At 39.2% G+C, this 14,803-nt stretch overlaps 1 protein-coding gene across 4 annotated transcripts in view; it reads left to right on the forward strand.

The window, feature by feature from the left end:
• The window catches only part of pias2 (protein inhibitor of activated STAT, 2), a 155,886-nt gene that overhangs the window by 59,908 nt on the left and 81,175 nt on the right, over positions 1-14,803 (forward strand). For all 4 annotated transcript variants that reach the window (XM_088303375.1, XM_088303385.1, XM_088303367.1 and 1 more), the window contains exons 6-8: positions 5,955-6,089; positions 6,174-6,279; positions 14,024-14,097. In XM_088303375.1, the coding sequence (XP_088159501.1) occupies positions 5,955-6,089; positions 6,174-6,279; positions 14,024-14,097 (315 nt within the window). The remainder of the gene's footprint in view (positions 1-5,954; positions 6,090-6,173; positions 6,280-14,023; positions 14,098-14,803) is intronic.

Genomic DNA, 14,803 nt, shown 5'->3' on the forward strand with positions numbered 1-14,803 from the left:
CTGGAGTCCAGGAAATAGTACAAAGACAGATATCTGGGCGACTTTTTCTTACTCTCACGAGAAACTGTACTCAGGCGAGCACAGTCGAAAAATGCGCGCCATCTTTCAACCCAGCTTCAGTTTTTATCTGAGTTTTTTATGTCAAGTGTAATGTAGGTTGAATCGGTTGAATCGGTCGTCCTCGCTCCCTCCCACGGCACGGGTCCACGTCCAAGGGAAGGTCCTCCCCAGGTTTGTCATTGTCTGGATAGTTGATTCCCGTCTGGTCCCCAAGACTGTCACGCCAAAGCTGGCCTTCTCTGGCGGGCAGTCTCTCCTTCTCTGTTCCCACTGGCATTCCCCTGTAATCTTGTAATCGGTGTGCGTGTGTATGTGCGTGTGCTCCGATCTCAAATTGTTATGTCTTTCGGAATGTGTTTTTACGATAAGCGTCCCTGTGACACCTCCAGTGCCCAATTTGGTATGTTTGCATCTCTACAGCCAATGTGGAGAATGTGCTTTGTCATATTTGTCCATGAAGTGCTGTGAACGTTGAGTGCAGGTCTATATATATATATATATATATATATATACCGTATTTTCCGGACCATAGGGCGCACTTTGAAGTCCCAAATCTTCCCCAAAACAAACGGGGCGCCTATTAAAGCGACACGCCCATTATATGGACTGAGCATCACTCTCGACCATCAACCCTTTTAATCATTGGGCTGTTCGGAGTCCATGTTACCACACCCTGCTGGTCAAAGTCTGAGTCATCTATGCTTCAAATTGACTGTGACTAATACATTATGTGGCTATGGTGTTTGGGTGATGGTGTAGGAGAAAGCTGGACAAAAGGGCAGCTGTCCACAATGTTGTAGTCTGTCTTATCATTTACGTTATTGCAAGCAAGAAACGTCCCAGGTTTAGACAACAGACTGCAAAAAGCCCAAAGCACAACACGCACATCTCTCTAAACAGCCATGCACATCTCTCTAAACAGCCATGTGATTGGCTGGGTCTGAATGGTTCCCAAGAAGCCATTGCTGTAATTGGCTAAGGCTGAGTGGCTCCCAAGAAGCCATTGCTATAATATTTTTGTGTTATTTTTATTTCTTTTGGGTATATAGATGGCATGAGAGATACATGTTTTGTGTTTGTGTCTTATTTCTTTGTTTCATTGTTTGCTTGTATGCTGAGTTTTTTTGGTTTTGATTTGAAACCGTGACTCTAAGGAGTGTGGTGACCAGTGAAGTGCCTCCCATGACGTTGTCTAGTAGACGTATTGCCATGACACCTCTTATTGGTTAGAGTCAGTGTTATTGGCAGTGATTCCTTATCGTTTCAGGACATCTGTCATTGACCTGGGGTGATACCTCTGGCAGCATCCCTTAAGGGATTGAATCCTGGTGAGCTGGCATCAGCTCACGCGAGCTGGCATCAGCTCACGCGAGCTGGCATCAGCTCGCGCGAGCTTAGCTCGCGCCTTGTTGTGCGGCGCGCCTAGTATATGCATTAAATACGGAAATAGCACTCTCAACCGGTGTTGCGCCCTTTGATGCAGCGCGTCTTATGGCCGTAAAAATACGGTGTATATATATATATATATATATATATATATATATATATATATGCGCACGCACACACACACACACACGCACACTTAATAGATGGGGTTAGTTGGCTCATTTTAATTTATTGCATCATTCATGGCTTTAGACTTTTAAGAAAGCGTTTGTAAAGTAGTAGGGCAGAGATTTGCTTTTGTGACGTTTCTAAAAGCTTTTTGGTGAGGGCTTTGTGTTTAAATACAACAAAGGCACTTCAATTTGTGTCCGTCAGAATGCACGGAAAAGACGGAAGCCTGTGTGACGCACTTCATGGTAAATCGTTTCTCTATAAATGTCCAAGAGTGGAGGTGTACTTTGCCACGTTTACGGCCACCTCACTTAACGCGCAGTGATCGCTGGTTCAAAGGGATTGGATCGCAACTTGACATAAAAAATTCCTAGGACATCTCATGTTCGTCCAGACATGAGGTGTGTTCAAACACAGTCGGACATTCAAACTCAAACAGAAAAAGGTCTATCAATCCATTAAATGTTAAAAACTACAAATGTCTGAACCATCCTTCATTATTGTGATTGGGATGTCAAACATTAAATTTCAATTATATTTTATACTCTCCAAAGGCTTACATAATAAACAAAAAATATTTTGGTGCACTAAGGCTTTTGAAAAGTCCTCGAAAAATATTAGTATTGTGTAAATAATATTAAAAGGTTTCCATGTTTATTTCTAAAGTAATAAAAATAATTAAAATGTATTTTTTTTCATGCTATCAAAAGTATTTAGTAATTAGTATGAATGTAGTATATTGTTGAACTAAGGCAAATAAAAAAATAAAGTTCTTTAGTCTTTTATTCAGCTGTTTTTGCGTGGTCCTTTCTTTTTTTGTCTTCTTTTAAAGATATAAAACATAATTGACCTGCTTTGTCACCTGCTGCTTGTTGCAAACAAAGTTTTTATCACCGCAACATATTTTACAAATATATCTTGAGTCTGTCAATCTTTACAATTTACAAAACTACAGATGTCAATTTAGATGAGTATACACCAGCAAATATTGTCATGCTGCAGCGCACTAAAAAAGGATGAACCAAAAAAGTTGGTCACACCAGTGCGACTCGTGCAAAAGTTATTGTATAGCCCTGCATTCGGAAAAAAATGAGCATTAAATATGAGGATGAAGCCAAAACTGTTCAATAAATAAGTAAAATACAATTTAAGTAGAAACATATGTTAAAAAAAATAAAACACTTGTAGCTGACCTCCAAAATGGGTGCAGTACGGGAGTGTGTGTCATGCTGAATGGATGGGAGCAGTTTTCACCAGGATAGGATGGGACTGGATTTTTTTTTCTGTTGGAGTGATAATCCACTCCCGTGTCACCCTCTAGTTTGAGTGTGTGATAAATATAAATGTGTTGTATGACACATATAAAATAAATTAAATGCTGACTTTGATTGAACAGGGCAAACGGGGTTCTATAAGTGGTGACCAATAAATCATAAAATAAATCCTCCTGAAAATGAAATTGCCCTGCTAAGTTGTCATATATTTTGTAGAGAAATATGTCTGCATGTGGCCATCTGTTGCGTCATCAGATTTCCTGAATGAAAATGAAGACCGACAAAATTATTATTGCTTGGCCTTACTCGTCATTTAACCAATGAGGAGCTGCTATTGACGCTTTCAATGCATGCTGCTGTTTTTTTTAAACCAGAAAATGTTAGGTCATACGAGCAGTTGGGTGTCACGATTCTCCAAATCCTCAATTTAATTTGAATTTCGATTTTAGAGTCATATATATTCAACGCGATTCTTCAGTTGTTTTTTCTGTTGTTTTTTTTTTGTTTGTTTTTTTAAACCCAGATGCCTATGCTGTTTTTAGGATTGGTTGGTTTAATTCCTTTAATTTTGTACATTAAATCTTACTTCAAAAGATGGGCTTCATATAAGTGTTGCAATTCCCATTATTCTTGTCTAATTTAGTACATTAGGTAGGCACTAATTGCCAAATTTCAATCAGTTACTCACAATAAAGGTAACAATCTTTTTCTCAGCTAGAGCAAGCAAGCAACAGCCGCTTTAATATCCATTATCACACCTCCTTTATTTATGTTAATGTGTTTACAGTAACCTTATGTACGATTCTTTTTTTTTTTGCACCAGTGCCAAAGTGAGTTGCACCAAATATTAGGACCACATCATATTAACAGATATACCTATTTTTGGAAATTCGTTTCCTGAAAAATTTATCAAACTTTTGTATATTTAAAATTGTGTCAGAAACATTATAGCGGGACTGCGTGGTGGACTGTTTTATGATCTATAAGTTTAATATTAATGCTCCAAAGAATAAAGCACTCCGACTATTATTTAGTCAGCAGTGACAATTGAACAATGCACATTGCACACACACAAACATGCATATGGCACAACAAAAGCAGGACCCCAAACCTGAAACAGTGTCCAATAAAGTCAGAAATTTGTTGTTGTCTGCAGCTCTGCGGATTATTGGACATGATAATATAATAATTGACCACGGTTAGCCTCAAGTATAGGGGCACTGAAAGAGTGGGGATTCTGTGCGTGCAGCCAAGTTTCCCGAAAAATACCGCAATCTCGTAAATTTTTCATCACCAACTTACAATGTCCAGTATTGCGCAAACAACAAATGACAACTTTGTTGAATGATTACGACCATGGTGGGGTTAATTGCTTCAGAAAATGGATGGATGCATAGGAAACACGTTGTTATATAATCGTAATAGTCATTGGCTGCCAGGATGGCCGAGTGGTCTAAGGCGCCGCGTTCCGGACCCAGTCTCCCCAGGAGGCCTGGGTTCGAATCTCGTTTTTTTTTTTTTTTTTTTTTTTTTTTTTTTTTTTTTTGGCTGCCAGGATGGCCAAGTGGTCTAAGGCGCCGCGTTCAGGACCCAGTCTCCCCAGTTTGGCTGCCAGGATGGCCGAGTGGTCTAAGGCGCCGCGTTCCGGACCCAGTCTCCCCAGGAGGCCTGGGTTCGAATCTCGTGGCTACCAGGATGGCCGAGTGGTCTAAGGCGCCGCGTTCAGGACCCAGTCTCCCCAGGAGGCCTGGGTTCGAATCTCGAATTTCCCCATTGTGGGACTAATAAAGGCATTATTATTATTATTATTATTATTATTACTTGGAATAACGGCCACAGTGGTGCAGAGGGCAGTTTTTAAGTTTTTAAAAATTACTTTCTGTCAAGTACAATTTTGTTTTCTTGTATTTGTGTAATTGTGCATGTGAAAATGCTTTTATTTAAACCCCCAATTTTTTTACATTTCGACCATGTTTTTTCTACATAAATGTCAGATTATGTCAATAAAATCATTGTCCCTTAGCAAAACTAATGACTAAATATATAATTTTGAGTCATACTATTGTGTAGATCTCGAAACTCAGTACTCTGTGTTGCAGATATTATTGATGAGATAATATATATTTAAGATAAGTTTGGTCTGAGTGACTGAATTGCCTATCATTTTATATTATTGACTGAATTGCTCTGATCATTTTACATTATTTCTCGATTTGTATTGTTTGAAATACAACATTTCTGCAAATAGATTAGGGTTTACTATGAGTACTGTGACTTCCGAGTTCATAAACTCGCGGCTCACGAGTGAACATGAACAGGTGGCGCATGTTCTCTTGCTTTTTAATGTCTAACGCGGGAATATAGAAACTGTGTTTTTGGTTAATAAATGTGATATTGTTTACTAATGCTGCCGTAATTCACAGTAGACGCGACAATATGTTCGGGTATCACATCATGACATCTCATGTGGTGTTCCATTAGACGTGCACCGTAGCCTGTGTTTGCTAACTACAGCTATCTTCCGGAATCTACTGTCCCTATGTCAGAATTAAATCAGGCATCAGCCATAACGGGCTTCCTTTTCAGATGCTCGTGTATCGCTGCTGTGCTGCTATAAAACAGAGGTTTGCATCATATTTAGTAGTTTTGTGAAATAAGCCCAGACTTTCAGACTCTGTTGCAAATGCTAAGTCAATTACGGTATCCACAGTGCTTTTGTTTTACATCAGAGATGACGCGGATTACCACGACTGCGCATGTGCTTTGCAGACAGGCATACAGCCAGTGGGAGAAGCAGAAGAGGAGGCATTTTCGAGAGGAAAACACAGTGCCTAATAGTTAAATATATAAATAAATAATGCATTGACCGTTAAAAAAAATCGTCGAAATCTTCGATTTGTTGACTAATCATGGCAGCTCTAGATGGAGTAATTAAAGTGACACTGATAAAGCCTTTCGTTTTGCCTTCAAGAACAAATATGAAGTAATTTTTGCTGTAGCGTATCAAAGGCGTTATTCAGACAGTTTGAATTGATTTGCAAAATTTATATATTCTTTTCCTAGGGTCTTACTCCCCCTCCAAAAAATGGTGTGGAACAGAAGAGACTTGGAAAACCTCTAAACATTACCTCTTTGGTGAGACTGTCCTCTGCAGTACCCAATCAGATTTCAGTGACATGGGCACCTGAAATTGGAAAGGTAAGAAACCTACTAAATTTGTAATTTCCGTTTTACTTATGTCAATTAGACCTAATGTTGAAACAAATCATTTGATGTTTGCAGACCTACTCCATGTCTGTGTACCTAGTCAGGCAGCTAACATCACCACTGCTCCTGCAGAGGCTGAGGATGAAGGGCATCAGAAATCCAGACCACTCCAGAGCACGAAGTAACTGCACTCCATATTGCATTCATCTCTTTCACATTAAAATAACAAGAGTGTGGGTGTGTGTGTATATAGGCCGATTGAACACTCTAAATTGCCCCTAGGTATGAGTGTGAGGTGTGAGCGTGGATGGTTGTTCATCTCTGTGTACCCTGCAATTGGCTGGCAACCAGTTCAGGGTGTCCTCCGCCTACTGCCCGATGATAGCCGGGATAGGCTCCAGCACCCCCCACGACCCTAGTGAGGAGAAGCGGTATAGATAATGTATGTATCTCTGTGTGTATATATATATATATATATATATATATATATGTATGTACAGTGAACCCCCGGTTATCGCGGTTAATGGGGACTGAGACCACCCGCGAAAACTGAAAATCCGCGAAGTAGCGTCGCACCTTCAAAAAATAAAAAATAAATAAATAAATTATATATAGCGGCGCACCTTCAAAAATGCTTAAAAAAATATATATTAAAAAAAAATATACGGGTAGAGAGAGAGAGAGTGAACACACTAGAACACTGTTCTACCAAACAATTTACTTACGAACAACCAATCAAAAACAAAACAAACATACAAAAACAAGCAAACACTAACATAATTAGTCCGTCGTTTTGCGCAGGGGCATGAAGAGCTTTACTGCTCCTCTTCGGTTCACTAGATGCACCAAGGGATAAAGAGCGTTTGGGAGGCATCACGAATGGCTCCACAAAACTTTTACACTTAAAAAATTACTGCGAGACAAAGACTAACTAACCGCGATCTATGAAGCGTATTGTACATACGTATACGAGATGAGCGTAGACTGATGGGCATCGGGAGAAGCTTGGGCTACTGTAGTGAATTGGCCAATTGACCAATTGCCCGTGGTGCTTACCGTATTGTATGTGCATTTCTTTGCGTTTTAAAATTTTGCAAAATGATGCAATTATATACCCCCCTGTATACAGTACACCATATAGAATACGGGTAGAGAGAGAGAGAGTGAAATTCATGTTATAACAAAAAAACAAATTATTATTAAAACTTATTATTTTTTTATTCCCCAGCCATTATTTTTGTATTTATTCAATTACTTCTTTTTGTATTTATTTAATTACTTCGACTTTTACCTGCTGGTACGCCGTCCGGTGTGCCCTGTGAATGTTATGATCCTCCAGCAGAGCTGGAGGATTGAACAGGACTCTCCAAACGCAGACCCGGGAAAAAAGGTGGTGATACAAAGATATTTATTATAATCACAATATAATCAGTGTAATCAGCGCGTCTCGCAGCACGAGACGATCGCTGGAGGAACGCACACACAGCTGAAAAAACAAAAACACACGCGGCATGACAGGCACGGATCATGACAGTGAAATGAAAGGTGGCATTCTTCATTTATTTATTTATTTATTCATTCATAACTGACAGCCTCGCGCTCCGCCGGTGCCCGGAGAAGGTGCTCCTCTTCGGCTTACTGTGACGCGAGCATGCCCTCCTCCTTGGGAGCTTCCATTCGGTTAAACTTAGGGGCCGTTTGGCACCGCCCGTGCCCGGGGAAGCTGCTCATCTACGGCTTAACTGCCACGCACGCCGGCCGGAGCTCTGATACGGTCCGCGCGAAACGTCGCCACCAATCGTGTCCGGGGGAACCTGCTCTTCTTCGACCACTCTCTTCTTCGTCCACTCTCCTCTTCGGCGCACGCCGGCCGTCTAACCGCTTCAGCGCCCCCTTGTGCCGCTCGGCGAAACTACAATGCCCCCGAATATTTTTTAGACCCGCGAAGCACTGAACCCGCGAAAGGTGAACCGCGAAGTAGCGGGGGTTCACTGTATATATATATATATATATATATATATATATATATATATATTAGGGGTGCAACGATACGTGTATCTGTATTGAATTGTTCGATACAGTGGTCAACGTTCGGTGCGCACTGGATCTAACAATACGCAAAACTTTATGACGATGAGGAGCAACGCTGCCTACTCCACCTTTTATATGCTGGATTGGCGAGCGCAGACCCATTCACTGTACGTTACTGTCAGGTTTAAATGCCCTGACGCCTTTTGGGAGAGCTTACTGAAATAACTTACTAAAGGTAACGGCCGAAATAAAAAGATGGCTGAGAGGCCAGGAGGAACCAGACATGGCGTTCATTTTCACCGGGCGGCGGGGGAAAGAGTGTGACAAAGCTGAAGCGAGCAGGCATCTCGCTCGCTCGCAGCCGCTCCGCGTGACTCCTCCCTTCCTTCTCCTTCCACCGGATCTGCTTTTATTAGCTTGACTCAAGAATCACCAAGAAACAAGAAATTAAAATACAATGAAGGTCTGTTTAGCCTAAACTAAATCACCGGAAGACAGGAGATTAACTGACAATGTATGTCCGGTTAGACTAAAACAAAAATGTGAGTGTGTGTGCGTGTGCAATCATTAATGATACAAGTAATATATTATATTATATTATTATAAAAACATAATTAGAAATACACAAACTGATTTTATAAAGTTACTTGAGGTTATTGTGATCTTCAGCTTATTTTCTAGTTACTGCCCCTCCCACATTCATTTTGGCTCAAGCTGCATGAAAAGCTCGCTAGCGGTTGCAACATGACTATAAAGCATACCTGAAGAGGAATAAGCCCCACCAAACTTCACGTCTCGCGTTTGGAAGTAACTTAGTTTTCAAGTATGCACCAGACGGAAAGCGTGTCGTGGACTACAACTTCAACAGTAGGTCGCAAGTGTGACACAATGCTAACTACGTCGGTGGAAGTACAACAAACAAGGTCACATTTACGCCGTCATCACTTCAATGTGAAAATGAGTGGAATGTTCTAAGGTTCCTGCGCGGACCTATTTCACCAATACTGCAATACCAATACTGCAATTCCTGATTTGTACAACAAGACAAGAGTCAAAATAGCCGCGGCTTTGTCAGCAGCCCCTGATGCGCCAGCTGACCGTTACGGCACTTAATGTCACTGCGGAGTGGGACATCAAATGCAACGTTATTCAGACACGGCTGCTCGAAAGTCACACGACTGATGATTTCACCAGAAAAGTTGAAAGAAGTTGCGGACCAAACGCAACTATACCTGTATTATTTTATTTAATTTAAAATATTTTGGCGTTGTACAATGCATTTCAATACATATTTATTTTTATACAAAGTACAGTGGTTTAAAAAAATAATTTAAGGGATAAAGTGTTTATTTTCTGCCTATTCTGAAAATACAGTCAAGCACCCACGATGATATACTACTACATTTGGATGAGTTTGTGTTGGGGTATTGATTGGACATTTCAATGGTGATCTCTCTTTGAGTTCGTGGATACATTCGCAGGAAAATGGTCATTTGCTCGGGACAACTTTGCTTGACACATTATCAGGATTTGGACTGTACAGTGTGTATTTTGGAAGACTGGAGGTCGTCGATCTGTTTGATCGTTTGAACACTGTCTTTATTTTTCACCACCTCTGGCTGTGGAACTGGGACTTCTGAGTCAAGCCTCTGGATGTGAGGGGACCTTAGAGATTCTTCAAATGGGCTATTCTGGCAATTGAATATCTTTTTAGGTTCGTTAGCCTTGGCTTGCAGTCTGCTGGAGGATCTCTGAGGTTTTTTTGTCTTTTCCCTGTGTTGGATAGAGGACATGAGAGATTACTCGAAAGAGCTCCTCTGGTGACCAAAGTCCTTTGGAGGCTCTGTCATCTTGGCCTGGAGTCGGATAGAGGACTTTAGAGGTTCTTTTGTTTGGACCTCGTGGTAAGAAGACCTTGGCTCTTCAACAGTGGAAGGTGTTGGAGTAATGGCAATTGGGAGGGTAGGGCCATCAGGAATGATAATGTTCATCTCCCGTTTTTGAATTTTCATCACTTCATGTGGCTGTTTGGCATAACTTGTAGAGGCCATGCATTCTCCATAATCACAAGTATGTAAGGTAGTGCTTATGGTTGGTGAAACAGGGCGTTTGCAATCAATTTGTCCCTGTCATCTTCTGTGCCGACATGTTCAGAATATGCATTCAACATCCGTGCTGGCAAATAGCCTATCTCCCACTCATCGTCCATATAAGATCCATCACAATCGCTGAATATGGCATCTTTTTCACTTGGAGGGATAACTGCAATGTTGCATGCTTTGTCGGGACCATCACCTACACCCAAAATATCAAGAACTTCACTCAAAGTGAATCTACAGGAGATAAAAAAGATTAGAATTAGATACAGCAAGAAATTTTTATGTGTGCACCTAGCTACTGTGTACTATCCTACAGGTCACAATAGTGACCATGCATATGTTTGCTCATTTTGCACACACACCAATCACATTTAAAAAATTGCTAATTCAAATATAATTACAAAACACCCTAAAGATGATGTGTACATTAAATCATTGTCCTATGAATATTTAAACATACTTTACTAACCTTTCTTTAGGATGGTTTGAGGCAGCCATCCTCTTCTCAAAGTGCAACCAGGAAGTAAACAGCTTTGGTCTTCTGACAATTTATGCCAAACATGCACCACTAAATACATTTCATCCCAACACTGTATTCTGTCAATATATACTCAAAATAATTTAAAATATTAGTCAGTAATCTATTTAGAGCCCTATTAATTCACTTAATCTTGTTGATCACAATTGCAACCGGTGGGTTGAAATGGTTAAAGTAGGACTGGGCTGATAACTCCATATTGATATGTATTGCAATAGTCAGGTGATGGATATCAATAGAAAACGGTATCGATAAATTATCGTTCTAATAACGTGAAACAACGGCACAGAATATTCATCGTAAGTAGAGTTGGGGGAGATTCCAATTTTTAGATGCATCGTGATTCAGACATCGGCCAACCACAATCAATTCACTAACGTCCACATTTTTATTCTGTAAATATGTAAATTAAAGTAATACATAATATTCTAAATAATGCAGAACTAAGAAGCGCGGCGACCGAGCACACACACGATTTCGAAGACTATTGCATACATTGGAGCCCAGGTACACCATACAATTCCAACGCTATTTTACTAACAACGATTCCGACACTCAACAACCAAATCAAAACAGAAGTCATGGCCGTACTGTCAAAGTCAAACGCGATCGGAGTTCCATGTAATGCGTGGACGTCTGTCGCCTCCGAATAATTTTCATCACCGTCTCACTGCGCATTTCATCACCGCTGAGTGGAAGCCAAGAGAAACCATTTCATGTTTACAAACATTTAAAATAAGCAAAGCCCTTTTTCGAGCTGAAGTATATGCACATTTTTAATTCATTGGTAGTTTTTGTGTTCATTAATCTAAATTTATATTGAAGAGCCGAAACGTTTTTGGATTTTTTTTGGACAAAATGTCATTTATTTTGGTATAGCAATTTTTGGGCAATGCATATCGATTACAGCATTGCACAAGCCTTGTAACTTTACAGTTTACACAAATTTCCATCAGTTTAATAATAAATATGAGAATGAATTAATCTGTTGTTTCTTCTTAGAAATAGTGTTTTTAAAAATTGCAAGTGAACACAATGAGAGAAAAAAATTGTGTTGTAAAAAAGTCAATTAAAACAGATAAATTTGAAGATGCCTTAATAATCGATTTATAATAGAATCGGAGCCCCTAAATCATTATTGAATCGTGAAGCGCCCAAAGATTTCCACCTCTAATTGTCAGAAGTATTTTTTTGCATTTGTTAAATTTCTATAAATGACTGGACAACACAATTTTTTGACGTAAGAAATGTTCAAAGAACCTTAAGTTTCCTCTGATTTATCTGTTTACAAAATACTTTTTGCATAGTTTGCACTATGCATGCACATTTTCTAATAATTGGTTCTACGTTTATTTGCATTGTTGATGTGAGAAGATATTAAAATTGTTTACAAAGTACGTTGCAAATTTTGTTTAAATAAGACTGTATTTAATCTATACTGAACAGTATTTGACTTTTTTCTTATGTTGACCTAATTTTGAAGGTTAAATGTTACATTTTAAAATAAAATAAATCGGAATTCTGCCCTTCATTTATTTTCAATGGTAAAAAAAAAAAAAAAAATCGATATACAGTAATCCCGCGCTATATTGCGCTTCACCTATCGCAGCTACGCTGATTTTTTTTACAGTGGTATTATGCTCCCCTTGGATTTTGAATAAGGACGAAGAGAGTTTCAAATGGGTGTCGATAATCTTTTATCTCTGAACAAGCATGTTCAGCATTCTGCACCGTGAAAACTACAGAACAACATAAAAACACAAATTGTAATAGTAGTTTCACAAATAATTCACATACCAAACATGTATACACAACGCTCCTGAAACGGCAGAAATTCACTTTACTCATCAGCCTTGCGTTCAGTCGAAGGTCGTTCTGACTCGTCCGTAGCGGCACATCATTTTATCCACAGCTTTCACTTTCATTCAAGTACTCACACAGACCCAAAGGAACTCTTTCGTCTTCTTGTATTAAAAGTTTAACAAACCAGTACAGTGAACAATGTCGTTCAGCACAATGAATGGATCACATCTATTTGAGCTATCAGAACGCTACCTGAACGGTCAAAAGCTGTTTCGTTTCCACAACTACCAGCACTGTGGTGTATTGTGCTGTTTTGTGAACGAACGGTGCAGTACATGGGACTGATTCATCTAGTCTCCAACTGATCTTTGGTTACAGTGCTGTTGCTTTGTATGATGCGTGATGCGTTGTAGAGACAAGAAAAAGCCACCGACAAACTCGCAGTTGTCTCACGTTTATTTTGTTCCACTGAAGAACACGACAAGCACATCGTCTACTCTTCCTCTGTATGCACAGGGGGGATTTCGCCACACGCGCATGCGCAGTCAATCATAAATCAGAATAATCAAATTAACTACACCATTATTTACAACACAGTCAATTCTAAATTCAAAATCCCATAGTTTACGTATAAGCACTAAACATGAATCTTTGTAAATTCCTAACATAAAATAAAATATAGCACAATAAGAACTGGCTCTTGCAGCTCCTATTAACTCAATACAAAGGAATGAAGAAATATAAATGAATCAAATGACACAATTTCAATTTGCCATCCAACTAATAATTTACATTTTTAATATATTTAACATTTTATACACTACCGTACCTCATTCCGCTCTCCAAGGGCGGTAGTTAACAGTTCCGACAGTCAGCTATCTTGCCTTAGCTTGGGATACACATCGAGATTCTGAGCTACGGAAAATGTAAAATAACAAAAAATCATAATGTCAATTCGTTCCCAAAACAATCAAATTCATGCTCTATATCTAGTGTGTGTTAATGTAGATGGCTTTTTTACCGCTCCTCTGTCAACATATGTGCACACGTCTCAAAGTAACGCAAAGTAAATAAAGCTGACTACTTCGCGGATTTCACCTATCGTGGGTTATTTTTGGAACGTATCCCCCGCGATAAATGAGGGATTACTGTATATCGATATCGAGCCATATGACATACTTGTATTGCAATATAGTTTTCAGCCATATCGCCCAGCACTAGCTTAAAGACATTTAAACTAAGTCAAGTTTGGGAGTTTTTATCTTTCAAAATTTGGACACAATTGTACCCCTTTTTTTTTTCAATAAATGAATATCGGCCTCCATGACTACTAATAATCGGTGTCTGTATCTGCCGGTCTATCTCTAGTTTGTTGAGTTGTAATCTAAGTTTTCCTTCCATTATTGCTTGTTTAAAAACTTTATTGTGTACTCTTTCCCTATCATGTCATCAAGTAAAAGAGAAGCTCACTGCAGATCCAGACAGCGAAGTTGCCACTACAAGTCTTCGAGTCTCCCTCATATGTCCGGTAAATATATATGTATGAAATGTTCACATCATTTTAAAGAAGGAAATTAAAAACTTAAGAATTTGATTTTCTTTTTTGCCACAAGGGGTCCTCAGTGGTAAAGAATTGTATATCGAGTGCCTTGTGAAATTATTTGCCTCCATTGACCTTTTTGAGCTTTGGCTGCATTTCAGGCTTCAAATTTAGATATAGATACAATATGATTTTTTTTTTACGTGTATTTGCGTGTGCGTGCGTGTGGGGGTGGGTGTGTGTGTGTGTGTGTAAAGAATTACTACAGAGTAGGGATGTAACGATTCACTCAAGCCCCGATTCGTTTCGATTTGCGATTTTCAGTTCCCGATTTCGATTAGATTTGATTTTTTTTTTTTTTTTTTTAATTACTGCCACGCTTATCTGTACACTCCTGTGATGCTGCAGCGATCCAATCCATTTTTTTTATATTGAAGGGTCTTAAGTCATATGAATAAAATTGAGGAAATGCTCTGTGCTAAAGAAAACTAAAATCTTCACTAGAATTGATTTTTTAATTTGTTTTTATTAACCTGAATACAAAACGCTTTGTTTTGTTTATCTGATATGCATAATATAATTTGCACATTCAAAATGTGGTGTCTGCCTAGACAAATAAGAGAGAGCAAAAGAGAGAGAGAGGGAGAGGGAGGGAGAGTAAGTGAGAGAAATCTCGAGCGTGATGCATATCCTG

The sequence above is a fragment of the Idiotropiscis lumnitzeri genome, chromosome 1 (assembly GCF_059441095.1).
Source record: "Idiotropiscis lumnitzeri isolate Australia: NSW breed Sydney's pygmy pipehorse chromosome 1, RoL_Ilum_1.0, whole genome shotgun sequence".
In the NCBI taxonomy this organism is placed as follows: domain Eukaryota; kingdom Metazoa; phylum Chordata; class Actinopteri; order Syngnathiformes; family Syngnathidae; genus Idiotropiscis; species Idiotropiscis lumnitzeri.